At 53.1% G+C, this 27,317-nt stretch overlaps 2 protein-coding genes across 2 annotated transcripts in view; both read right to left on the reverse strand.

Annotated features, from left to right (window-relative positions):
- Positions 1 to 27,317, reverse strand: part of DIP2C (disco interacting protein 2 homolog C) — an 840,898-nt gene that overhangs the window by 695,727 nt on the left and 117,854 nt on the right. The window lies entirely within an intron of this gene.
- Positions 1 to 27,317, reverse strand: part of ADARB2 (adenosine deaminase RNA specific B2 (inactive)) — a 526,169-nt gene that overhangs the window by 14,819 nt on the left and 484,033 nt on the right. Inside the window, exons 7-8 of the mRNA XM_050805463.1 lie at positions 22,835 to 23,003; positions 2,904 to 3,085 (exon numbers count right to left, since the gene is read on the reverse strand). Of these exons, the coding sequence (XP_050661420.1) occupies positions 2,904 to 3,085; positions 22,835 to 23,003 (351 nt within the window). The remainder of the gene's footprint in view (positions 1 to 2,903; positions 3,086 to 22,834; positions 23,004 to 27,317) is intronic.

Here is a 27,317-nt window from a genome sequence, read left to right on the forward strand (position 1 = left end):
CCCAGCCTCATTCTGCTAATACATAAGCTTCATCTTCTAAGGCAATTCTGCAAACTGACCTTGAGGGAAGCTTCAAGCAAACTTCATTTGCTTATTTGAGGGGGCTTTTTATTATTATCCCTATGCAAGATCTCTTTCTCTTTTGGTGCAAGAAATTCTGATGATTTCCTTTCAAAATTTGCATGATTGGTTTTTAAATGTCCATCAAGAACAATGCAGGGACAGCTTAGGGGTTGCGTGCAGGCAAGATACCAACATTTAGGCTCATTTGCATCTCCAAAATAATAAAAACCAGATTCCCAATAAGCATGTAAATGGAGGTTGAAATATTTAGGCTGCGCTGGCTGTGGTGTGGCAGGTGCCACCTGGGATCAGGAGTAGGCAGGTGCCACCTGGGATCGGAAGCAGACAGGTGTCTCTCGGGCTTGGCCATTATCTGTGCTGCTCAATGATGTTAGGTGGATCTGAATTTCTCTAATTGCGTTTTCTAAAATTCACTGTGTTCACACTTAGGATTCAAAATTCCTGTTTTTATTTATGTTGACATGTTCCCAGATGGACACATGATTGAAAATCAGCACTGGGAGACTGGCTGCCGAGGGTGACACGCCAGTGCCCAGGGAGGCAAAACCTGCTCCGTTGATGGTGACTTGGGGAGGACGCGGTTGCATTTGTCGTCTGTATTTCCTTGTGCTGCGCAAACTTAAATAAGCCCTTCACTAGGCGCTGGACACAGAACGAGGATGGTCTAAGGAAAACGCACAGAAAAAGATCACAGGGGCCACTCGTCAAACAGGTGAAAATCCTCTCAGGTTTAACTCTGAAATCTAAGAACTGCACCGAGGCCTTGCGGGCCCCCAGCGCGGGAACACTTGCTTTGAGTTCCAAACCGGTGATTCCAGGGCTTTTTGGGGCCCACTCCAGAGCAGTTTTTTCTGTTCAACCACAGTGAGTAAGTAGTCGTCACTGTTTTAAGGAAAAATAGGGGAAAGAACCACAGGAAACAGGAAAGCAAGAAAGAGGTTGAGACTGGGTCCAGACTCACTGCAGTGATTGGCCATTTCCACAACGCATAGAGTTGTACGGACTGTGACTTGGAGGCGCACCTTTAGGCCCTCGCCTGCTGGGAGACGGCAGCCAGTGGGTGTCTTGGCAACGACGTGGGAGCAGTGGCCACCCCTCCCTTAGCTGCGGCCTCTTGCTGCGAGGCCTGTCTCACATTGTTAGTTTCTGTGTGATTAGAAACACGGACAACTGCCCTAAGAAACCGCACCACACTGCCCAGAATGCAGAGTGGCACGCTGAAGGAACTGGGGTTTACTGCCAATCGGATCTGAGTTCAAGTCCTTGCTCCCTGCTGATGAGGGGTTTGGGCGAGGTGTTGAATTTCTGAGTCTCTTCCCATCCCACATTAAGACAACAGAGGGGCCAGGCACCGTGGCTCACGCCTATAATCCCAACACTTTGAGAGGCTGAGACGGGTGGATCACTTGAGCCCAGGAGTTCAGCCTGGCCAACATGGTAAAACCCCATTTCTACCAAAAATACAAAATTTAGCCGGGTGTGATGGTGCATGCCTGTGGTCCCCGCTACTCAGGAACCTGAGGCACACGGATTGTTTGAACCTGGGAGGCGGAGGTTACAGTGAACGGAGATAGCACCGCTGCGCTCCAGCCTGGGCGACAGAGAGACCCTGTCTCAATAAAAAAATAAAAAGACAGAGATAATAACCTTTGTCATTGGCTGGTGTGAAAATCGAGCAGCACAGTTAGGTGCTTTTCACAAATTATTTATTCCCAGAAAAGCTCCCACTCCTGCCTCCACGAATCCCTGTTTAACCCCGATCTTATCATTTGAGCAGGTTTAGAGTCCTGGGAAGAAATCCTAGGTCCAGTGACTCTCAGCTGCAGCAGGACACCACTCTTTTATCGTCCTGCTTTCTCTTTCCGGTGATTTGGTTTAAGACCTAACCCTGCCAAGCCCGTGGTGTCGCGCTCCTTGCTGGGGCACAGGTTTTCTCTGTTCCCCCCACATATCTGCCTGATTCTGCCACGGCGAGGCCCTTCAGAGAGCTCTCCCACTCCAGCAAGGGAGGCCGACTCAAAGACCTGGTGTTTTGCAAGCCCAGCACGAGGCTGGCAGCGATTGGGGAACCCTCCCCCGGCTTCCTGTCCTTCCTGTGAAAGGCAGGGAGTCGCCCCCGGTCAGTGTGTCCTTCACAAAACCCTCCCAAGACCTCTCCCCCGTCTTTCTAGGGCACCTCACAGCTGCCAGGGGACTCTTCATCCTTGCAACTGGCTGTGTGCCAGGCAGCCCGGGCAGGCCCCAGGTAACGTGGGGAAGTGGAGGCTCCGGGAGGCTCGGGTCTCTGAGGACATCTGGGCTGTGGGGAACCCTGGTGCGGAGCCGGCCCAGTGCTTGCGGAGTCACCTTGCAGCCTCTGAAGGGTGCGGAGGGCCCGGGGCCCTGGGTCCCGAAGACCCGCTCCGCCGTGTGGGCCTCGTGCCCCCTCTCCCTGCCCCTCCTGGCCCACCTGGCTCTTCCTCAGCATCGCCTCCTGTGGGTGGGCAGGTGGGGCCTCTCGGGTGAGCCCAGCACTAGCGATTCTGTTTTCAGGGCTCCTTTAGACACCGCTGTGAAAAGAGCACCACGACCCATTCTGAAAACAGCATCGTCACACAGTCGTGAATTCACGTCAAGACCTGGCCTGTTGCTATATGCAGAGAGACGCTGAAACCTCTCATCAGTTTTCCTTTTTAAAATCGTAGGACTTTGCCTATTAAATCATAAATTGCCACTAGCCAACATGGGTGCAGTCTGCCGGGGATGGCACCGCCGGGCACAGCTGCGTCTGGCCTGGTGGTGGGAAGGAGGCGGAGGGCCCCCGGGATGGGGGTTCTTACCGCTGAGGAGAGGCTGGTTGTGCCGGTAGGAGGCGGGCAGCTGGCCGACACCCTCCATGCGGTGGCTCATGACGCGTGCGAGGTGGCCCGTGTGGTGCAGGCTGCCCACCACGATGCTCTGCAGGTACACGGGCTCCACGAAGTGGGACAGGAGCGCGCCCTGCAGCCCCAGGACGTTCCACCTGTGGGGAGAGCCAGCGGTCAGCGGGGCCCCAGCCGGGAGCCCAGGGAGCCTGGTCCTCTCCACCCCTCTGCGGCCTGGTCCTGAGGGCCTGTCACTTTCTCCATCGTGCAGACCTGGGGGGGGCTCGCTGGGAGTGCCCCAGACTCAACCCAGCCATCACGGGGGCTCTGGGGACACTGTCGCCTGGGACTGGGCTCCGCGGGCCCCTGTGTGCTAACAAATGCTGCTCCCTTTTCTGAAAATGGGTCGTTAGAGTGGAAGCTGTTAGGTTCTCTCTGGGACTTACAATTAGAATTTTTAAAAAAGATACTCTGTCCCGAAAGTGAATCTGAATTTTTCTTTATATTAGCTGGGAAATATTATAAATGGAATTTGTTTCAGTTTAGGGAAAAATACTTTGTACTCCCTTTGTCCTTAGCAGTCAAAATGACCTAATGTGTTGAAATTACATTAATATATGACCTCGTTTTGGTCTGGGGATGATTTTGGTTTCAGAAGCCCGGATTGGAGATGAACAACAAGGCCATTTTGTTTGAAATAAATATAGCTCTGGGGTGAATGTTTTTGCTTCCTCAAGCAAAAATGCCGAGAGCATTGACAGGTTTTCCCCTTAAATTTGGGTGGCAAGAGTGTGTGTTTTTCAAGGCAACATTCTGTGGTTTCCACTCTAAATAATGTGCTTAAAATCCTACCTCCTTCAGCAGCAAGTGTTATGCAGCTAATTTCTTACATCATTGTTCTTTTCATTAATTAACATTTCTCCACTGTTAGAGCAATTACTGCCGTCCCCGCATGCAGCGTCTCTTTTCATGATTAATAAGGAGTCATTACATTTCCCTTCCCGAAGCAGTCAATTAACACAGAATTCTTTCCATTAATTACTGAATCTACCTGGAGAGTAATCTTCTCTGAGAACCTGTGACACCAATTGCTTTAAAAAGTTCTCTTTAAATTTTATTCCAAAACACAAGCAATTTAGCCAGCGATATTAATTTGCCTCAGAAGCATCTCCGTGAATGAGAAACATCTTTTAATCTCATGCAAGAAAAGGCAGCCATCTGGCTGGTGGGGGTTTCGGGGAGCCGCTCTCCCTCTCTCCCTCCGCAAATGCAGGTCATTAAAGTAATGTGCTCATCTACATAAAACTCAAATGGAATATAAAAGTTAATATTTATATACAAACAATTTAGTCCTACAATTTAAACAGTCATTGGTTTTATGAAACATTTACTTCAGTCTATCAGATTTGCATAACTTCATTTAAAAAAATATTGTGGTCATTTCTACAAGTCACGGTGTTTCTCCCAGAAAGTAAGGGAAGGGCTGGCCGCTGGATGCGCGAGCTTCTACCACGGGGGCAAGGTCGGGCGCTCTGAAGGGTAGGACGAGACAGAGGCCACAGAGTGCCTGTCATTGAGGACCTTCATTCCACAGCGTGTCTGCCTGGATGTTGGATGGTCGGAGGCCACAGAGCACCTGTCACCAAGGACCTTCATTCCACAGCGTGTCTGCCTGGATCTCAGACGGTCGGAGGCCACAGAGCGCCTGTCACCAAGGACCTTCATTCCACAGCGTGTCTGCCTGGATCTTGTATGGTCGGAGGCCACAGAGCACCTGTCACCGAGGACCTTCATTCCACAGATTCCACAGCGTCTCTGCCTGGATCTCGGATGGTCGGAGGCCACAGAGCACCTGTCACCAAGGACCTTCATTCCACAGATTCCACAGCGTGTCTGCCTGGATCTCAGATGGTGGCTCTTGAGAGTCAATCTTTTCCTTGATGTTCACTGATAAGTCAGAGAATAGCAACAAATCCTGGGAAAGGAAATTTTTTGTAATTGAGCTTTTCTTTCAGGGAACAATGGCTGTGTTTTCTGTGTTTTTTTTTTTTTTTTTTTTAATAGAGACATGGTTTTGCCATATTGCCCAGGTTGGTCTTGAACTCCTGGGCTCAAGCGATCCTCCTACCTCGGCCTCCTTAAGTGCGGGGATTACAAGTGTCAGCCACTGAACCTGGTCTTTGTGTGTTTTTTTTAGACAGGGTCTCACTCTGTCACCCAGGCTGGAGTATGGTGGTGCAAGTGGTGCAGCCGTAGCTCGCTGCAGCCTAATTGTTTTGTATTTGTCATAGAGGCAGAGTCTTGCTGTGTTGCCCAGGCTGGTCTCGAACTCCTGGGCTCAAGCCATCCACCGACCTTGGCCTCCTACAGTGCTGGGATCACAGGCGTGAGTCACCGCGTCCGGCCAATGCCGACGTTTTTGAGGAGCAGTTGAGGGATTTGGCTTGTTCCTTTGACTCTGAGACCAGAGGACAGACCAAAAGCTGGGAGGAGATTCAGCAGTGTGGCCCTCCTCGGGGTGTGAGATGCCCCTCCTCAGATTTGGAGATGCCGGAAAACAAAGCCCAGGAAACACCGGTGTGGGGCCCAGGGCTCCAGGTTCTGTGTCCCAGTGAGCCTGTTAATTCTCAGTCTTAAAATGTCTTATAAATTAAAGCAGCGAAAAGTACATTTCCACCATCTGTGACAAAGCACCTTCTTGAAATAAGCCACCAGTTAAAGAGTAAAATTGGGATTCCTGGAAGAGACGCCTCAGTGTTAGACGCCATCAGAGCAGGGGCTTTGAACAAAACTTCCGGAGCGTATGTGCGTGGCTGTGATGCTGCAGGACCGTCGGAAGACAAAGAACTTCTCTATCTGGTTCCCACCTAATAGCCTTTACAATAAAGAGGAAATCAACCTTCTCCTTGCCTGGCTACCAGAGTTTAAACTTACCCAGCTAACGTGATCAATAAAACCAAATGTCTTTCTGAATATCAGCTGGAGAATTTTCAGCATTCAGGATTGAATGGAAAAACGCCTCTCCTTTTGTTCAAATAGCCGATATTACTGCAATGTTGACAGAGGGAAAAAACCCATGTCTAGTTTTCAATATAGATAATCCCTAAATAAATATATTTTTGTCCATTTGTCAATCACTGAAATACCACAGATAAGCGGGGAAGGTCTTGGAAAAAGGCTGCCGTTCTTTAGCCGGGAGATGCAACCCGTTCTCTCAGTCCAGGCAGCGGCCTCCAGGCCACAGTGGAAGGAAGGACAGGTCTCTGGTGTGCTGACGACACCTCAGGCTGTCCCTGCAGGCGTGCCGGCGTCAGGCAGGGAACAGGACCGCCCTTGCCTGTTTTGGACGCTTTGGTTTTCCTCTGTGATGTGACCTGTGAGGAGTTACATGAAGCCTGCGGCAAAGTCCTCAGCTACCACCCGGCCTGGCGTCCGCAGCTCTGCAGGGCCGGCTCTCAGGCCTGCTGTGGGATCGTCTGGGAGCTTTGAGGATCTCCAGAGGCCTGGCTGCCCCAGGGATTTTGGTGTGACTGGGGAGTCAGTGCGGCCACCAGCTTTCGCGGTGCCGCCCACGTGATTCTCATGGGAGCCGGGGTTGAGGACGTCGGCAGCGAAGCGGCACATTTGGCACCAACACAGTCAGGTACCAGTTAGGTCATGATGCTGGTCCGCGGGGCCTCCCTTGACCCCTCTCTTGCTGCTCTGAGCGACTGTCTTCTCAGTGGTCCTCAAAGTGGGGTGCCTGGGCCAGCCATGGAGCATCACCTGAGAACTTGATAGAAATGCAGGTTCCTGGCTGCACCCCGGGGTTGCCGGCTCGTGAACTCTGGGGTGGGGCCTGGTGCTCCAAGGAGCCTCCAGGTGGCTCTGAGGCTGCTCAGTTCGAGGCCCACCATCTCCGGGCTGGTTCTAGGGTCACAGTCGCCGTATCTACCTCTCACGGCATTGGAAGAGCGCAGGAGACAGACGAATCTCTGGCCGGTCTGGGGGTGACATTTCCCTTCCTCCACACCCCACCCCCAAACCCTGTCTCACACTTTCTTCCTCCCACCTTTTGCCAAGACAGGTAATAAGTCCCAGACGTCTCTGCATACAGGCCCCACCCCATTTCCAGGCCACTCAGACCTATTCTGGGGCCTTTCTAGGTGAAAGAGAAGCCAACAGCCTTTTGACTCAATAGCAGGCCTGCTAGGAATTCACCCAGCATCTGCATTCTCGGTGGAATGCCTGATGTACGCATAGGGCCGGTCTTGAAGGGGCTGTTTGTAATTGCAAAGCAGACAAAGTGCGGCAAAACAGAAACGGGAAATCAGCTAAGTGCGTCTTAACAGGGAACTGGTTACATAAATGAGGGTGCATTCTTGACACCCTGGCCTGCCTGACCATGGGTCCCACAGCTCCTGTGCCTCTGCGGCGGGCCTGGCTCGCTGGGACGCCCTCAGGGCCAGGAGGCCACAGCTGCCCCATCTGCACCTTCTGCCACATGGACCCTCTGCCCCTCACCGGCTCCTGCTGGCCTCAACCATCACATCACGTAGGACGCTTGTGACTGCTCTAAAAACACCGGGCTCTCACGCTGTCCCCTCCAAGGTCCCCTCCTTGTGTTCAGCATCATTATGGCTGCCTCCTGCCGGGCTGCCCCTGCCCTGGCCCTCAGGTGCCTGTGGTTTAAATCTCCTGGCACTGCTGAGCACCGGTCTGGTGCGCAGATGGAGGTGCCTGAAGCGTAGGAGGAAGCTGATGGACAGTTTGTCCCTTCACCAGCAGCTGTGTTGTGTTCAACGGTGGAGACAACCCATCTGGGCTCTCAGCGACCCCACCCCACAGGCTCTTCCTCAGCGTGACCGGGACACCCACAGGGTGGGCCTGCACCTGCCCTGAGCCTCTGCAGCTTGGGACGTCTCAGCCCGAGGCGGTGGGATGATGCCACCTGGGACTGGGTCCTCTGACCTCCTGGGTGCTCCCTCAGGTCCCGGCCGCCATTCTGCAGAGACTCCTGAGTCCGTGAAGCAGATCCAGGGTCTCCACCCACCCCAGCTGATCTGCCAGGAAAGGGTCCCTGCTGCCTGGGGGCTGCCTCGGCTGGTGCCACGTGGGGATGAAGTGAGCCAGCCCCCGAGCTCAAAGGGAGGGCTTGGGAGTACACGAGGGCCTTGTTGTTTTAGGGCCACCTGCAACAGACTTTAGGTGGCCCTAGGGTTTTGGGGGTGGTTTGCTTCACAGCAGGAGACAACTCACCGGAGTCCGTGGCACAGCCTGAGGGGTCTTTGGGCTGCCCGCAGCTTCCCCAGGAGCTCACACAGGTCAGGCCAAGGGGAAGGGAGCACAGTGCACACCCCCAGGCTCTGTGGTCCGATTGCTCGTGTTCCCAAAAATTCACATAGAATCCTCACCTCCCAGAGTGCTCCCCAGCCCCTTCCACCGTGGGAGGACATGGCACAGGGCGCTGTTACCACCTGGGAAGCCTCACCAGACACGGAAACCGCTGGAGCCGAGACCTTGGCCTCCAGCCTCCAGCACCAAGAGGAGCAAATTCCTGTGGCGGACCAGCATGTTCCGCCGCAGTAGCCGGGATGGACCAAGACTGGGTGGACGCCGTCCTGACTGCTGACGTTTGGGGTGTGAGGCATCCGGGGACACAGGGCAGCCCGCTGGGGTCAGGTGGGGGCATGGGGCAGCCCGCTGGGGTCAGGTGGGGGCACGGGGCAGCCCGCTGGGGTGAGGTGGGGACACAGGGCAGCTGGGGTCAGGTGGGGACACAGGGCAGCTGGGGTCAGGTGGGGGCACGGGGCAGTCCGCTGGGGTGAGGTGGGGACACAGGGCAGCTGGGGTCAGGTGGGGGCACGGGGCAGCCCGCTGGGGTCAGGTGGGGTCACGGGGCAGCCCGTTGGGGTGAGCTGGGGGCACAGGGCAGCTGGGGTCAGGTGGGGTCACGGGGCAGCCCGCTGGGGTCAGGTGGGGACACAGGGCAGCTGGGGTCAGGTGGGGTGGGTGGGATATTCAGCCGCTTCCAATTATTTCCAGTAAATTACTTCCAGGCCACACATGTCTCATTTCTCTCCTTAAAAACCTATCTGAAAAACACACTTTTTCTTGATACAACTTCTCCAGCCAAGTCTACCTGCAACACGCTGGTAAAACGTAAAATTCCTCAGCACGAGAGCGAAGAGGATGATCCCCAGGCACGTCTCTCCATTCCCGGGTCCTGACGATTCCTCCTCACCTCGGCCACCTGTGCGGGGGCCACGCTTTCCCACTGGGAGGATGGTTTCTGGGACATGCGGCGTCTCCTCTTCGGGCCTGTGCGGTCTGAGAGTCCTGCGGTGGGGCCTCTTGGTTCTGGGGACAGAGGACACTTTCACTCAGCCCAGGGACCTTTGGTTCCTTCTGTGAAGACGGCGGCCATGAGATGACGCCTTGTGACTCAGGCCTCAGCCCTTTGCCTCCATCTCCGTGTCTCTGTGTTGGGTTGGCAGCGTCCACGCTGTCTGGGTCATTGCCGAGCGTCCCAGGTCCCCACTCAGCCCGGCTCGTGTTTTCTCTTGTCCCCTGACTGGAGTTCCAAGTCTTACCTTGCAGATGCTGGGCTTGTCACCCTCTGCCGTCTCCAAGCATCTGGGCAGGGTCCCCCCCAGGAACTGGGCTCTGATCTTGGGAACTGTGGCTGAGGTCAGTGGTGCTGGTGCAGGAGGGCGGAGCGGCGGAGGTCGGTGGTGCTGGTGCAGGAGGGCGGAGCCGCGGAGGTCGGTGGTGCTGGTGCAGGAGGGCGGAGCGGCGGAGGTCGGTGGTGCTGGTGCAGGAGGGCGGAGCGGCGGAGGTCGGTGGTGCTGGTGCAGGAGGGCAGAGCCGCGGCGGCAGCGGGGCTGCGGATTCTTCCATTATTACTTTTTGTGTTTGGTAAGTGTTAGCGAATTGATCACTGCTTCTTTCCTCACTAGAGGTGTTATAAAATGTCACTTAAGGCCGGGTGCGGTGGCTCACCCCTGTAATCCCAGCACTTTGGGAAGCTGAGGTGGGTGGATCACTTGAGGTCAGGAGTTTGAGACCAGCCTGGCCAACATGGCGAAACCCTGTCTCTATTAAAAATACAAAAATTAGCCAGGAGTGGTGGCGGTGCCTGTAATCCCAGCTACTTGGGAGGCTGAGACAGAGAATCGCTTGAACCTGGGAGGCAGAGGCTGCAGTGAGCCAGGATCGTGCCATTGCATTCCAGCCTGGGTGACAAGAGTGAGACTTCGTCTCAATCTATACAATGCATATTTTAAAAGGAGTAAAAATATTTTTAAACCAGACTGGGGGAACTTTGGGTTCGGTGTTTAAAAGCAGTTATGTTAGGAAGGACCTGCACTCTGAGATTAGAACAATGAACAACACTCATTTGACCTCAGTGGAGTCAACAAATCATGGAGGAAGGCGTCAGAATTGTTCCCAGGTGGGCCGGGTGGCCAAGAGGAGGCGCGAGAAGCTCTTGCTGAGGGAACATTGAGCCGCCGATCTCTAGGTGGGGGGAGACGGAGCTCTGCACAGGCTAAAATTTAGATTTAGAAATCAGCCAGTGCCATATTCCCCAGAGAGCAGCTGTAATTTCTTATGGTTCATTTTCATGGAGAAAGTTTTAATCTGCTCATTTAAAGACACATTGTGATCAATAATCAAGCTCAGGTACTTAAAATTAGAAACCATATCTGAAGGCACATTAGTTCCAGGAGATTTAGATTTTTTATATGCCACTCAACGTTTGATTCTTAGAGACAAAAGCTAAAAGCACCTCTGCGGTTTTCCCCGTTCTTTCAGGAGCCTGGGGTCTGGCTGTTAGTGACAGCGTAGCCTGGCTCCACAGAGCTGGAAAAACAGGCCGCGTCCACAGGCCTTCAGGACGGGACTGTTAGGCCTGCGGCGTCCCACACAGGGGCAGGGTTTGGTCTCCAGGGCGCTCCTCAGCCTTCACTTGTGGATTTGCGGGTCAGTTCTCATTGACCTGGGAAACCACCCACGTTCTGCAGTTCCACCGTCTTCCCAGGGCTCTGGTGGTGGTAGGATTTTAGGAATCGAGTTTACTGCGACTGTATCTGTTCTCTGATTTCCTGAAGACTGAATGGGTGATTTCTCTCGCCTGCCAGTGCCGGCCCCCTAGGGCTGCTGTGGGATGGCCTGAAACAGGGATGTTCCCCCAGTACTGGAGGCCAGAGTCTGAAAGGCATCTGCAAGGTCGTGCTTCCCCTGGGAGCGTGTGGCTGGTGCCACCCCCCAGGATCCCTGTCCTCCGAGCACCCACTGCCCCTGAGGTCACAGAGGAGGCCAAGGACACCTGGACGCGTCTGTCCCTGGCCCCAGCACTCAGGTGCAGGCAACTGGGCCCCGTACTGGGCTCTGTCCCTGCCTCCTATCCTCTCGCCTTCCTGCTCCCTCAGCCCCTTTGCATCAGCACGAGGCCCTGGGCAGACTGAGATGCCTCAGGGACCTGGGACTCTAGAGCATCCTCTCATGGCCTGGACCCCCAGTGGGCCCGGCTGCACATCAGGCCATTTGCTCGGGGCTGGTCTTAGCGACCAGGCAGCACCCTTGGGCTCTAAGTGGTTACGTAATCATCAAGTCAGTGGTGTCTGTGGAGCCCCTGAGATGTGAGGACACAGTTCTAAGTGCCACAGGGAGGGCCTGATTTGTCATGGGAGACAAGATGGTCACAGGCCCTTGGCCCAGAAGAGGGGCTTCTGAGCAGGGGCTTGGCCTACAGCTTTCTCTGCTGGGGCACCCAGAGCCTGATGAGTGATCAGTGCTGTCAGGGCACCAAGGCAGGCGGAGTGGGGGTTCTGCCCAGCAAACAGGCTCAGAGTATCCTCCTGTGGCTCAGTCGTGGGTTCCCAGAGACCACAGTGGATTTCAGATGCAGTGAGGGGCGTGTGGCCTGCCAACACCCACAGATCCTTCTGAACGGCAGAGAACATTAGGTGTGCATCGCGGGAGGCATGCAGGATGGAGACAAAAGACTCGTTCAGTGATCCCCAGAGCAACGCTGAGGGCGCCTGAGAAAGAATCACAACCCCATCAGCACAGGATGACCTGCCTCGGCCCTTAGGGGTGGGGCGGCTACACCATCACTGTCACCCACAGCAGCACCCATACCCATGCTCACACCTACACCATCACCCACACCCACATCCACACCCACACCATCACCCACACCATCACCCACACCTACACCGTCACCCATGCCCATACCTACACCATCACCCACACCCACATCCACACCCACACCATCACCCACACCTACACCGTCACCCATACCCACATCCACATCCACACCCACACCATCACCCACACTCATGCCCACACCTACACCGTCAGCTATGCCCACACCTACAGCCTGGCCCACACCCACACTGTCACCCACACCCACACCTACAGCCTCACCCACACCATCACCTACACCCACACAACACTGTCACCCACACCCACATCCATACCTTTCCCCAACTCGAGTGCTCTCCCGTACCCTGGTGCACTGAACGACTGTGGCCACAGGAGGCCAGAAGCCCACACAGAGGACGGAGGGGACATCAGATGATGTGTAAGGAAATGTGAAAAAAGTTTTCTCCACAATGTTTTATGGCTCATTTTAAGCCACTGTAAAAATTTCAAGGTTTCTATCACACACTTTCATATTTTGCTGTAAACCGCTCTTACCACGGACATTGTGAAGTGAAATCTATTATTATTCATGGAATTCCGTACCCAGAAGGTCTGCTGCCACCCAGGAATATTATTACAGGTATTATTGATCTGACAGGTGATGTCTGTGCATGCCTTTTGATCTGCAGGTGGGAAGTAATGTAGCTGTGTTGTTTGTTTAGTTATTTTGATACAAAAGATCATTTTTCATCGATATCAAAGGGAAATTGCAAAGAGAATGACCAATTTGTCTGGCGGACGCACTTTCTGTACCTTAATGATATATACAATTCTATCCATTTATTCTCATTTTAATACATGAAAGTCGCACAAAGTCGGAGATCAAAAGCCAGCCAGACATTTATCTCATGGCTGCCCGAACAGAACTGCATCTATTCCCAGAGAAATTTCTAAATGACGAAGCAAATATGACCATGGGTTCCTGGCCTCGTGTGGGATGAGACTCATGCTCTTGAGGAGAGAAAATCCGTAGGTTTCACTGGTTTCAGCATATCCCTAAAATGTATGAGCAGCACACGTACCTTTGGAGCCCTGGCCGAAGTCAGTGACTGAGCAGAAGATGCATGCTTCACCGCCGTACAGTCGTCTGCCTGGCGCATCAGAGGCCTGCAGTCCTTTCAACTTCCAGGTCCCAGGGCGGCATCAATCACGCCACAGCGATTCCTATTTCACATCGTGGCCATTCGGACAAAAGAGCAGGTTTCCTTCATTCGCGAGCGCAGTGAGCCGTTTCTGGACGCTGACCATGTGGAGCACTTTGTGCCTCGCAGGGGTGTAAGGAAGCCTGGCAGGCCTCAGGTGGACGGACAGGCTGGCACGGTTGGAAGCAGCCCCTTCCTGCGCTGGGGCCTCCCCATGGTGTAGACGTCTCCTCGGGGTGGGTCTCGGTGGAGCCGTCATAGCCAAGTCAGCCGGCGCTTGAAGACTGCTGCAGCCAGCACCAGGGCAACGTGGAGGCTGCACTCGCCAGCCTGTGCCAGGGAGGCTCCAGGCACTCTCCCTGCCAGCCCACCAAGGTGTTACCAATGGTGCTGTGAGGGGTTCAAAGCCCTTGTCCCCTCCTGCTGTGGCTCAGCCTCCCCTTGCTCCCTTCTCCCTTCCTCCCTCCCTCCCTCCTATCTCTCTGTCATCTGTCTTCTATCATCAATCAATCATCTAATCTATAATCTATCTTCTGTCTATCATCTATCATCTATCTACCTATCATCTATCACCTATTAGTTGTCTATCATCTAATCTATAATCTATGTATCATCTATCTGTCATATCTATCCATCTATCTGTCATCTATCGATCTATGTATGCCTGCCATGTGCCATATCATCTATCTGTCATCTATCAATCTATATATGCCTGCTATGTGCTGTATCATCTATCTGTCATCTCTATCCATCTATCTGTCATCTATCGATCTATGTATGCCTGCTATGTGCCCGCACCCACCGTGCCAGACACTGAATGCATGACGTGGAATGAGACAAGGTCCCTGCCTGCCAGAAGCTTAGAGTTTGGTGGGAAGGATTGATTCTAAGGAGGGTGAGGGCCTCCCGGGTTCAGACAGTGGACTTCTAGCAGCCTCAAATATGTTATTTCTGGATGAGACCATAGTATGCTGCTAACAATCAACTCTCGAAAGAAAGAAACCAGGATGTGTGTGTAGCTTTCCAATTTCCATGGTGTAAGCACCATCACTGTGGCCGATTTCAAGGCCCCAGCATGAGGTCACTGAGCAGGTTTGGGCAGCGATGAAGGGGTTTGGAAAACAGCATGATTTTGTGGTATTTCTACCACACAGATACAAGAGGTGTAAATAATTTCAAGACCACAAATAACAGTAAAATAATTTGGAGTGGTGGGTTTTGAGTACTTATTACCTTTGTTTTACTATAACTTATTTAGTTCTAAGTTTATGTAATTTAGTTTTTAATAATGACTTATTTGACAACCAACTTTCAAAACTGCCTGCACATCTCATCATGGCCCTCAGGACGAGGCTGGCTCCTGTGCACCCAGCGCCGGCCACAGTGCCTCGTGTGAGGTCATTTCCACGGCCACGTGTGTCCTCCCCCAGCTTCACAGACGGCGACTTCCACCTCCGTGTCCTCAGACTCCACTCTCCACAGAGCCCTGGCCGTCATGAACTCCCTGACTTAGAATATTTCATCCGTATTTGTGTATGAAGGATCTTTTATGTTGAATGTTATTTAAGCCCTAGGTTTAATTTTTGTTTTTGTACAGGATAGAAAGCAGATGAACACATACGTTATCAGATGGTCTCTCTGTACAAATAATGCACGGCCCAGATGCTTATGGTCTGGAATCATTAGCATAACATATGCTTCCGCTCAGAAACGGCAAGTGCGGCGCAATTCTGAAACAGCTCCTGCCTTAGCACGGACATCCTGGTCTATGCTTAGGTCTGATTTTGGCAGATACACAAGTACCTTCTTGCCAAAGGCTGTGTCCCCAGGCCACTGCTTGTGCCTGGCCCAGAGCAGAGGCTCCGAGTGGTGGCACCACTTCTGTCATCGTCGGGACCACTGTTTCCCCTCCTACCTCTCCTGCTCACCAAAAAGGACGGTTGACCGAGGGCTCCCGAGGACCACCGAGGGCCACTGAGTGCACCTCACCATGGCAGGCACCCTGCAGCCAAGCGACCCTGAGTACACCCCACCGTGGCAGGCACCCTGCAGCCAAGCAGCCCTGAGTACACCCCACTGTGGCAGGTACCCTGCAGCCAAGCAGCCCTGAGTACACCCCACCATGGCAGGCACCCTGCAGCCAAGCGACCCTGAGTACACCCCACCGTGGCAGGTACCCTGCAGCTGAGCAGCACCGGTGAGCCCTTGGAGGTCAGAACTCAGATGCAGAAGCAGACAGTACCTGGAACCGAATGCCTGCAGGCTCTGTCAGGGAGCAGCGTGGCGGCAGGAGCTGAGAAGGGAAAGGCGTTGGGGAAGAGGGAGGCAGGCAGAAGGAGCAGCTCAGGGAGCTCATCAGTGAGGGAGGGTGAGTGGAGCAGAGATGAAGAGATGGGATACGCACAGCCAGGGAGGAGGATGAGATGGAGAGGGAGAGACAGAGACAGAGAGAGAGAGAGAGAGTGACAGAAACAGAGAGATGAGGACAGAGATAAAAAGACAAAGATAAGGAGAGAGAGACAGAGACGGGCACACAGAGAGAGACAGAGACAGAGAGACAGAGACAGAGAGACAGAGACGGGCACACAGAGAGACAGAGACAGAGAGACAGAGACAGAGAGACAGAGACGGGCACACAGAGAGAGACAGAGACAGAGAGACAGAGACAGAGAGACAGAGACGGGCACACAGAGAGACAGAGACAGAGACAGAGACAGAGAGACAGAGACGGGCACACAGAGAGAGACAGAGACGGGCACACAGAGAGAGACAGAGACAGAGAGACAGAGACAGAGAGACAGAGACGGGCACACAGAGAGAGACAGAGACGGGCACACAGAGAGAGACAGAGACGGGCACACAGAGAGAGACAGAGACAGAGAGACAGAGACGGGCACACAGAGAGAGACAGAGACGGGCACACAGAGAGAGACAGAGACAGAGAGACAGAGACAGAGAGAGAGAGAGACAGAGAGACAGAGACGGGCACACAGAGAGAGACAGAGACGGGCACACAGAGAGAGACAGAGACAGAGAGACAGAGACAGAGAGACAGAGACGGGCACACAGAGAGAGACAGAGACGGGCACACAGAGAGAGACAGAGACAGAGAGACAGAGACGGGCACACAGAGAGAGACAGAGACGGGCACACAGAGAGAGACAGAGACGGGCACACAGAGACAGAGACAGAGAGACAGAGACAGAGAGACAGAGACGGGCACACAGAGAGAGACAGAGACAGAGAGACAGAGACAGAGAGACAGAGACGGGCACACAGAGAGAGACAGAGACAGAGAGACAGAGACAGAGAGACAGAGACGGGCACACAGAGAGAGACAGAGACAGAGAGACAGAGACAGAGAGACAGAGACGGGCACACAGAGAGAGACAGAGACGGGCACACAGAGAGAGACAGAGACGGGCACACAGAGAGAGACAGAGACGGGCACACAGAGAGAGACAGAGACAGAGAGACAGAGACAGAGAGACAGAGACGGGCACACAGAGAGACAGAGACAGAGAGACAGAGACAGAGAGACAGAGACGGGCACACAGAGAGAGACAGAGACGGGCACACAGAGAGAGACAGAGACAGAGAGACAGAGACAGAGAGACAGAGAGGGCACACAGAGAGACAGAGACAGAGAGACAGAGACAGAGAGACAGAGACGGGCACACAGAGAGAGACAGAGACGGGCACACAGAGAGAGACAGAGACAGAGAGACAGAGACAGAGAGACAGAGACGGGCACACAGAGAGAGACAGAGACGGGCACACAGAGAGAGACAGAGAGACAGGGAGACAGAGAGAGACAGAGACAGAGAGACAGAGACAGAGAGACAGAGACAGAGAGACAGAGACGGGCACACAGAGAGAGACAGAGACGGGCACACAGAGAGAGACAGAGACAGAGAGACAGAGACAGAGAGACAGAGACGGGCACACAGAGAGAGACAGAGACGGGCACACAGAGAGAGACAGAGACAGAGAGACAGAGACGGGCACACAGAGAGAGACAGAGACGGGCACACAGAGAGAGACAGAGACGGGCACACAGAGACAGAGACAGAGAGACAGAGACAGAGAGACAGAGACGGGCACACAGAGAGAGACAGAGACAGAGAGACAGAGACAGAGAGACAGAGACGGGCACACAGAGAGAGACAGAGACAGAGAGACAGAGACAGAGAGACAGAGACGGGCACACAGAGAGAGACAGAGACAGAGAGACAGAGACAGAGAGACAGAGACGGGCACACAGAGAGACAGAGACAGAGAGACAGAGACAGAGAGACAGAGACGGGCACACAGAGAGAGACAGAGACGGGCACACAGAGAGAGACAGAGACAGAGAGACAGAGACAGAGAGACAGAGACGGGCACACAGAGAGAGACAGAGACGGGCACACAGAGAGAGACAGAGACGGGCACACAGAGAGAGACAGAGACGGGCACACAGAGAGAGACAGAGACAGAGAGACAGAGACGGGCACACAGAGAGAGACAGAGACAGAGAGACAGAGACAGAGAGACAGAGACGGGCACACAGAGAGAGACAGAGACAGAGAGACAGAGATGGGCACACAGAGAGAGACAGAGACGGGCACACAGAGAGAGACAGAGACAGAGAGACAGAGACAGAGAGACAGAGACGGGCACACAGAGAGACAGAGACAGAGAGACAGAGACGGGCACACAGAGAGAGACAGAGACAGAGAGACAGAGACGGGCACACAGAGAGAGACAGAGACAGAGAGACAGAGACGGGCACACAGAGAGAGACAGAGACAGAGAGACAGAGACGGGCACACAGAGAGAGACAGAGACAGAGAGACAGAGACAGAGAGACAGAGACGGGCACACAGAGAGAGACAGAGACGGGCACACAGAGAGAGACAGAGACGGGCACACAGAGAGAGACAGAGACGGGCACACAGAGACAGAGACAGAGAGACAGAGACAGAGAGACAGAGACGGGCACACAGAGAGAGACAGAGACAGAGAGACAGAGACAGAGAGACAGAGACGGGCACACAGAGAGACAGAGACAGAGAGACAGAGACAGAGAGACAGAGACGGGCACACAGAGAGAGACAGAGACGGGCACACAGAGAGAGAGAGACAGAGAGACAGAGACAGAGAGACAGAGACGGGCACACAGAGAGACAGAGACAGAGAGACAGAGACAGAGAGACAGAGACGGGCACACAGAGAGAGACAGAGACGGGCACACAGAGAGAGACAGAGACAGAGAGACAGAGACAGAGAGACAGAGACGGGCACACAGAGAGAGACAGAGACGGGCACACAGAGAGAGACAGAGACGGGCACACAGAGAGAGACAGAGACAGAGAGACAGAGACGGGCACACAGAGAGAGACAGAGACGGGCACACAGAGAGAGACAGAGACGGGCACACAGAGAGAGACAGAGACAGAGAGACAGAGACGGGCACACAGAGAGAGACAGAGACAGAGAGACAGAGACAGAGAGACAGAGATGGGCACACAGAGAGAGACAGAGACAGAGAGACAGAGACAGAGAGACAGAGATGGGCACACAGAGAGAGACAGAGACGGGCACACAGAGAGAGACAGAGACAGAGAGACAGAGACAGAGAGACAGAGACGGGCACACAGAGAGACAGAGACAGAGAGACAGAGACAGAGAGACAGAGACGGGCACACAGAGAGACAGAGACAGAGAGACAGAGACGGGCACACAGAGAGAGACAGAGACAGAGAGACAGAGACGGGCACACAGAGAGAGACAGAGACGGGCACACAGAGAGAGACAGAGACAGAGAGACAGAGACGGGCACACAGAGAGAGACAGAGACAGAGAGACAGAGACAGAGAGACAGAGACGGGCACACAGAGAGAGACAGAGACGGGCACACAGAGAGACAGAGACAGAGAGACAGAGACGGGCACACAGAGAGAGACAGAGACAGAGAGACAGAGACGGGCACACAGAGAGAGACAGAGACAGAGAGACAGAGACGGGCACACAGAGAGAGACAGAGACAGAGAGACAGAGACAGAGAGATAGAGACAGAGAGACAGAGACAGAGAGACAGAGACAGAGAGACAGAGACAGAGAGACAGAGACGGGCACACAGAGAGACAGAGACAGAGAGACAGAGACAGAGAGACAGAGACGGGCACACAGAGAGAGACAGAGACAGAGAGAGACAGAGACAGAGAGACAGAGACAGAGAGACAGAGATGGGCACACAGAGAGAGACAGAGACAGACAGACAAGGACAGAGATGAAGAGACAAAGCAAGAGACAGAGAGACAGAGGCAGAGACAGAGGCCGAGAGCAAGAGAAGGAGGGAGAAGAGATGATGGGGACAAGGGGAAGCTAAGTCTAAGACAGGTGAGAACCAGGGACAGAACCAGAAGGTGGGCTGGGCGTCGAGGGGCCTCGGCCAGTGGCTGGGGGCATTTCAAGCTCTGCCTGTGCCCCCACACCCGGGCACCCCTCTGTCTACTGCACTCCCTGTCACCAGACTCGGGAGTGAAGCACTTGTGAATGGAGAGAGAGGACACAACTCTGTTCTAACCCGGCAGGAGCTTAGGATTAATTCCTGGACAAATTCAGGAGTTCTCACTCCAGCCACCCAGAGCCATGGGCGTGACAATTTCCACAAACTTTTATTCTCTTTTCAGAAGGAGTCTAGAATCGCCCCAAATTCCCAGTCACTGAAAACCCCTGGCCGGGAAGCAGTGTGGACCTTTGTTTACCAAGGAGATTTTGTTACAGAGAGAAAACCCTGCCCCTTGAGTGGCCACTGAGTGCCCGGACCTGCTGGCGTCATGTGGGTTTGCACCCGTGTCCAGCGTCGCGTGGGTTTGCACCTGTACCCAGACCTGCTGGCGTCACGTGGGTTTGCACCTGTGTCCAGCGTCACGTGGGTTTGCACCTGTGCCCCGGACCTGCCAGCATCATGTGGGTTCGCACCTGTGTCCAGCATTGCATGGGCTTGCACCTGTGTCTGGACCTGCTGGTGTTGCATGGGTTTGCACCTGCGTCCAGCGTCACGTGGGTTTGCACCTGTGCCCGGACCTGCCAGGGCCGCGTGGGTTTGCACCCGTGTCCAGCATCGCATGGGTTTGCACCTGTACCCAGACCTGCCGGCGTTGCGTGGGTTTGCACCCGTGTCTAGCATCGCGTGGGTTTGCACCTGTGCCCGGACTTTCCGGCATCACATGGGTTTGCACTTGTGTCTGGACCTGCTGGCGTTGCGTGGGTTTGCACCTGTGCCCGGACCTGCTGGCGTCATGTGGGTTTGCATCTGTGTCCAGCGTTGCGTGGGTTTGCACCTGTGTCTGGACCTGCTGGCATTGCGTGGGTTTGCACCTGTGTCCAGCGTCGCGTGGGTTTGCACCTGTGCCTGGACCTGCCGGTGTCACATGGGTTTGCACCTGCGTCCAGCTTCGCGTGGGTTTGCACCTGTGCCCAGACCTGCTGGCATCATGTGGGTTTGCACCTGTGACCGGACCTCCTGGCGTCGTGTGGGTTTGTACCTGTGTCCAGCGTCGCGTGGGTTTGCACCTGTGTTTAGCCCACCGTCTATGGATGTTGAAGATCCCAGGACAGCCAGGTTTCAATTCTGTAGATGCTAATTTACTTCATTTTTCTGGGGCACCAGAGAGTAAATTTAGAAACCCAATGCTATCTTAGGGCACCAAGAGAATTTCAGTTGAGGTGAAAATTATTGCTTTTTCTCTGTCATGAATAGATGAAAATATTACAAAGGAGGAAGACATTTTCTTCTGAAAAATGAGCTATTTGTCGACAATGGGCTGTTCCCTATGATGCAGAAACCACGTCCGGCTTTGGTCTGCTGTCATTAGGCCGACCCTGCGGCTCCCCAGCCAGGAGTGCCCAGAGCTGGGAAGGAAAGGGCACCATTTTCCCCAGCTCTCCTACCATTTCCATGAGAAGGCGGAACCACTGCTGTCAGGACTGGGGTTTCATCTGCCTGGGCCCCAGAAGCCAGTCTGTGTGGATCCTGGGGAGCAGAGCTGTAGGGGACTGTAGGGGCTGGGGCAGGTGAGGCGGAGGCAGGTGCAGCGGGGGTCTCCCCTTCCCTCCTGGGCTCTGTGTCCCCTGATGTCACCCCCTTGACCTCCAGCCCCTTGGGTTTTGTGGACAGGCCAGGGCCCAGCGCTCGGGGTTAGGATGGGTAAATAGTCGTCCTACTATCTGTTGGGCACATGGCAGGTGCCCGTCCCGTGCAGGCACTGGAGACACAGCCCACCCCAATGGGGCGTCTGTCTGTTCGGGGTGGCTGCGTTTTGATTAGGATTTTATGGGGGCTGGCTGGGCCCACCCTCTCCCTTCTCTCCCCAGGTCCTGCTGTGGCAGTCGAGAGCCCAGGACCCCGTGGGCACAAGAGCCTCCATGCAAGCCTCGGGGGTGATGCGCTGGGTCCTCCTCGGGCCTTGGGCTTCCTGCCCCTCCCCACTCAGCCTCCTTCCTGCACATCCTGGGGACCAACCTTTGCATCCCCTGCCTGGCTCCACCACAAAACGTCCTTACAGAGGGTCTCAGAGCCACAGCCTCGTTGGGAGTTAGGGGTGGTGCCCAGAGACCACATTTGCGCCAAGTGCGCTGTTTCCACTCCAGCTGCAGATGACAGAGGAACAGGACGACCAGAGTGTCCAAGGGCGTTCTGGGTCACTCAACCCAGACTTCCTGTGACCATGCTGTTATTAGTTTTTTTTTTTTTTTAAATCAGGCTTGTGGGGAGTTCATGGCTCTTTAGGGAAACTCATGCTATCCCCACACCTGTGACCCTTATTTTCCAAACCAAAGTTACAGAAATGTCCTGCAGTGGGGATGGCACTCTCGGGGCATTAGGCCAACGTTGGGGAGGCCTCAGGGCCTCAGACCAATGTGGGGGAGGTCTCAGGGCATCAGACCAAGGTCAAGGAGGTCTCCAGGCATCAGGCCGAGGTAGGGGGAGGTCTCAACGCATCAGACCAAGGTTCAGGGAGGCGCTCGGGGCGTGGCAGCGACTGGAGGTGCTGGGAGGGAGGCGGGTGCCCATTCTGCACCTTCCTGCTCCTCTGCACAGAGCTCAGCGGAGGCACCTCATCCGGAGACCTCCACACGGAGGCTTTGAAAACTCCTTCCAAGAAGACAATGGCTCTGGGTGGTGGGGGAGAGGTGTTCCAGCAGCTGACCTCAAGGCCTGTGGCTGTCCCTGGATGATTTTGTCAGGTTTTGGTGGAAAGCGCAGCGGGCAGGGGAGGCCCTGGCTTCTCATTAGCCTATGGCCACCCCGACTGGCCGGCAGCTCAGGCCAGGCTGTGTTTGCCCCATGCAGCGGCAGTCTGGGGTGGCCGGGCCTTGCTCACTCGGGGACTCGGGGTGGCTTGGCCTCAGGGTGTGGGACTGAACACGCGGAATGGCTGTGGAGTTCCACGACTCAGGCACAGGGCCCTGACCTCATGTGCCCAACATCTCTGACCCCACCAGAAGTGGTACGCAGGGAGCCTGGGGCTTGGCGCTCCCCACTGGCCGCAGCCAACGTCCACAAGAGGAAGCTGTGGGCCTCACCTGGCAATCTTGTCCGTGCAGGACATGGTGACCAGCTGCTCCCCCAGCAGGACGCCGTCCCAGGTCTGCACTGCACTGGGGCCACGCACGGGGACTGTCCCTTCCCCGGACTCGATCTTGGTGCGCAGGTGCCCGCGGAACTTCCTGACGAGGTGTTTGCTGCTGTGCACTAGGAGAGAAGAGGACGGGGAGGGGTGAGAAGAGGGAAGCCGCCTTGGTTTTGGGAGGTGGGAGAGGAGGAAGGACTGCAACAGAGGTCCAAGGGCCCCTCGCCATGGCCGGGCATTTGGCACGAGGAAGGGGCGTCACAAGTTAGCGCTGTGTGGGGGTGGGCTCCAGAGACACACCATCCCGCCTGGGCTGGGCCAACTTCCCAGTCAAGGGTCAGGGAGTAAAAACCCAGGCTTCATGAGCCAGACTCTCTTTTCACCAACACCTGCCTCTGCTGCGTAAACGCAGCCACGGCCTGGACCGTGCTCAGGCTAGTGAGGGGCCACTGCGTCCTCAATGCTTCATTTTCCTTCGTGGACTTGAATACGCAGTTGGATGTGTCCTTTTCAGGTGTCGTGAAATATCATTTTTCTCACTTTTCAGCCATTAAAAATGTAAATATTTATGCTTAGCTGGAGGGCTGTGCAGAAGTAGGCGGTGAGTGGGACTCAGCTCTTGCCCTGGTCCAGGTGTCAATCCCGGCTCCATGGTAAGCTGGCTGTGTAACCCTGGGAATGTGTCTCAAAGTCACTGTGACCCAGTGACTTCCTCTAACGACAGGGGTAGAGCAGTGCTTGCTGCCCAGGCTGGGAGGAGTCAGCGAGGTGGCTGCTGTGAAGGTGCTGGGGTCGCCTGGGCACCTCCGCTCTCACTGTGTCCTCTAATTACCAAGGGTCTCCATGGGTAGGAGTCCCATGAGGCCCAGAAGCGACGGAGCCTCTGGTGGGTCTCCGTGGGCCCCTCAGGTGTTCTGGGTTCTCCTTTCCAGGGTCCCCTTGACACCCACCGCCCCCCCCATACCACATTCCCCATAATTACCTGGAGAACTAGCATGAGCAGGAGGAAGCTTAAATTTATATTTTTCTTTCTTTGAAAACATTTTGTATGTTTTTGTTTTGTTTTGTTTGAGATGGAGTCTCACTCTGTTACCCAGGCTGGAGTGCAGTGGCGCAACCTTGGCTCACTGCAACCTCCACCTCCCAGGTTCAAGAGATTCTCCTGCCTCAGCCTCCTGAGTAGCTGGGACTACAGGTGTGCGCCACCACGCCCGGCTAATTTTTGTATTTTCAGTAGAGACGGGGTTTCACCATGTTGGCCAGGCTGGTCTCGAACTCCTGACCTCATGATCCGCCTGCCTCAGCCTCCCAAAGTGCTGCGCTTACAGGCCCGAGCCACTGAACCCAGCCAAAATTTTGTACGTTAAATCTGGATTGTATTGTAATATGGAAATGACCTACTGCTTTGCATTTGAATTATATATAAAATAGTATAGTGATTCTATCATTTATATACGTATGATGACATAAGTGAATATTAAATACTTTCTTTAGAAAGTTCCTATTGAAGTTTCAGAAGCTGTGGAAATGGAATTTCCCCCTCACTTTCCCCAGTGACAGTGCTTGATATGGCTGGGATCTGTGTCCCCGCCGAAATCCATATTGACATGTAATACCCAGTGTCGGAGGCGGAACTTGGTGGGAGACGACTGGATCATGGGGCGGATTTCTCATGCCCGGTTTAGTACCGTCCCCTTGGTGCTGTCCTCATGGCAGTGAATGGTTCTCATGAGATCTGGTCATTTAAAAGTGTGTGGCATCTCCCCTCCGGCTCTCTCTCGCTCCTACTCTGGCCATGTCACCTTTCACCATGATTGTGAGCTTCCTGAGGCCTCCCCAGAAGCCAGGCAGAAGCCATGCTTCCTGTACAGCCTGCGGAACCTTGAGCCAATTAAACCTCTTTTCTTTATAAATTACCCAGTCTCAGGTGTTTCTCTAGAGCAATGTGAGAATGGACTAATACAGTGCTGAATGGTAACTAATGCTTGGGTTTATATAGGAACTTTCTCCTACAGATCCCAAGTAATTTCCAGTGTCTTTTCTAATTGTCTCTAAGAGCTGACATTATTTCACTCTACATTCATAGTACCTAACGCTATGCATTGGGAAGAAAGATCACTGCATTCTTTGGAGAAAAGACCTTTTGAGAGGCTTCAGATGGCTTTTCACTTTGTAACCAACTAGATACTTGATGAGATAAAATTTGGACCCGTCTTTGAGTCATTCATGGAAAAAAGAGCCAAGGAGAGGTATTGAGCCTGGGCAGGCACAGCAAATAAATGCCCAGCCCTTCCCCAGATAAAGCACAAATCTCTTCTTTGCAGCTTTAAAGGTGATGGTGATGATAATGATGGTGGTGATGGTGATGGTGATAATGGAGGTGATGGTGATGGTGAAGATGATGGTGGTGTGGAGATGGTGATATGATGGTGATGTTGGTGATGGTGATGATGGTGAAGATAATGATGACAATGGTGATGATGATGGTGATGGTAATGATGGTGGTGGTGATGATGGTGATGGTGGTGGTGATGATGGTGATGGTGGTGATGATGGTGATGGAGATGGAGATGGTGATAATGAAGATGATGATGAGGGTGAAGATGATGGCGATGACGATGTTGATGATGGTAATGAGGGTGATGGTGATGACGGTGGTGACGATGAGGGTGATGATGATGGTGGTGGTGGTGGTGAGGGTGATGGTGATGATGGTGGTGGTGATGGTGATGATTGTGGTGATGATGGTGGTGGTGATGATGGTGATGGTGATGATGGTGATGGTGGTGGTGATGATGGTGGTGATGATGGTGATGATGAGGGTGATGGTGATGATGGTGATGATGAGGGTGATGGTGATGATGGTGATGATGGTGGTGGTGATGATAAATTGAACATAAAATAGTTTGTATGACTCAAAACACTTGGTTCTTTATGAACATCAACTTTCTGTGGAAGGCAACATTGAAAGCATGGAGGAGCCATCACACTTAACAGTTTCCACAACATTATCACAATATTAGGGACTTTACTCTTCCATTTGGGGGATATTTTCTCAGGGAATGTGGTTGTTGCTGTCCCTCTATTTCTGTTAATTATAGTATCCTTATATTCTCCCAATGTTTCAACTATTGTGGTCTTTTTCGAGATCTTGAAAGTTGCCTATTATATTGTAAGACTTTTCTAAATTCTTACCAGTTGCTACTGCACAACTAACTTTCCATGAAGTAGACTTGATAGCTTGTTAATGCCATGACAACAGGGAGGCCCGGCTTTAATTAACAACTAGTTCCTAGGAGTTAACCCAAAGCTTTCAGGTTAGACTAATTTTGCCTGAAGAGCCAGGTGCATGAGATGCTCCTGAGTGTTTATTTTTGGAGGTGTTCAGTCTTGGGCTGCCTTCTCCACAGGCTCCCTAATAAGTGAGCAGCCCTAGGGTGACCTGAATGTCGGTGATCCTGCAGAGCCCATTTCCTCTGGCTCTTTCCTGGCTAATTGTGAGAGGTGGGAAGGAGTTGAAGATGCCACTTAAGGCTGAACAAAATGCAAATCCAACCAGCAATTGCAGGGAGCTGGCCCTAAATGATCTGTAGTGGATTTAGAGTGTGCCCGAGACAGTGAAAGCGTAGAACCTCAAACTCCTGACTGCTGTGTCTACATAGATGCTCCCAAATACATTCAAACATTCTGGTCCAATTCTGACAGTCCAAGTCATCAGACTCTTCATTACGGTGTTTATTAACCTGTATAAAACCCTAGATAAAATGCTTATCTTTTGAGGTCAATATCAAGGTAAATAAGGATAGTTTTTAGATCCTCATTTCTAAATGAGGATGTGCTTTAGAAAATTGTTCCAGTGAATATTTTATTTTTAGGGGAGAATCAAAAGGAGTTGGAGACAAACAACAAGAAGCTTGTCCTCTAGGGAGCTAAAGATTTATCTAAAATGTGATGCATGGTTGCTACAATCACAAGGGGGAGAGAGAGCACCAAAAATGAAACAAACCACAGGCATGAGAAAAGAAGAAAATATTTTTAAACACCAATAAATTTTAGATTTTCAAACTGTCTTCAAAAGGCATATCCCAGAAAGTCTACCTGTGAAGCAACCCGGTATTCATTGTAATAAAAATAATATCCACAGTAGTTACCATGTGGCCATGTGGGTACACTTTGCTTTACTTGATTGATGATGATGATGATAGTGATGATGCTGGATTATAAGGCCATTAAAATTCATTATCCTACAATGCACGGATATTATCATATTTTGCATATTTCTGTAACTCAATAGGAAAATCTGAAGACAGGAATTTAAGGAACTGTATTTTATATTCCCTGACTTCCTATGGGATTTTGATTAAATCTCTTGAACTACCTTTCTAATCGTTGAATGGAATTGGCTTAGAACAAACATACTGGGCTCTTAGCATGAA

The sequence above is a fragment of the Macaca thibetana genome, chromosome 9 (assembly GCF_024542745.1).
Source record: "Macaca thibetana thibetana isolate TM-01 chromosome 9, ASM2454274v1, whole genome shotgun sequence".
Lineage (NCBI taxonomy): Eukaryota > Metazoa > Chordata > Mammalia > Primates > Cercopithecidae > Macaca > Macaca thibetana.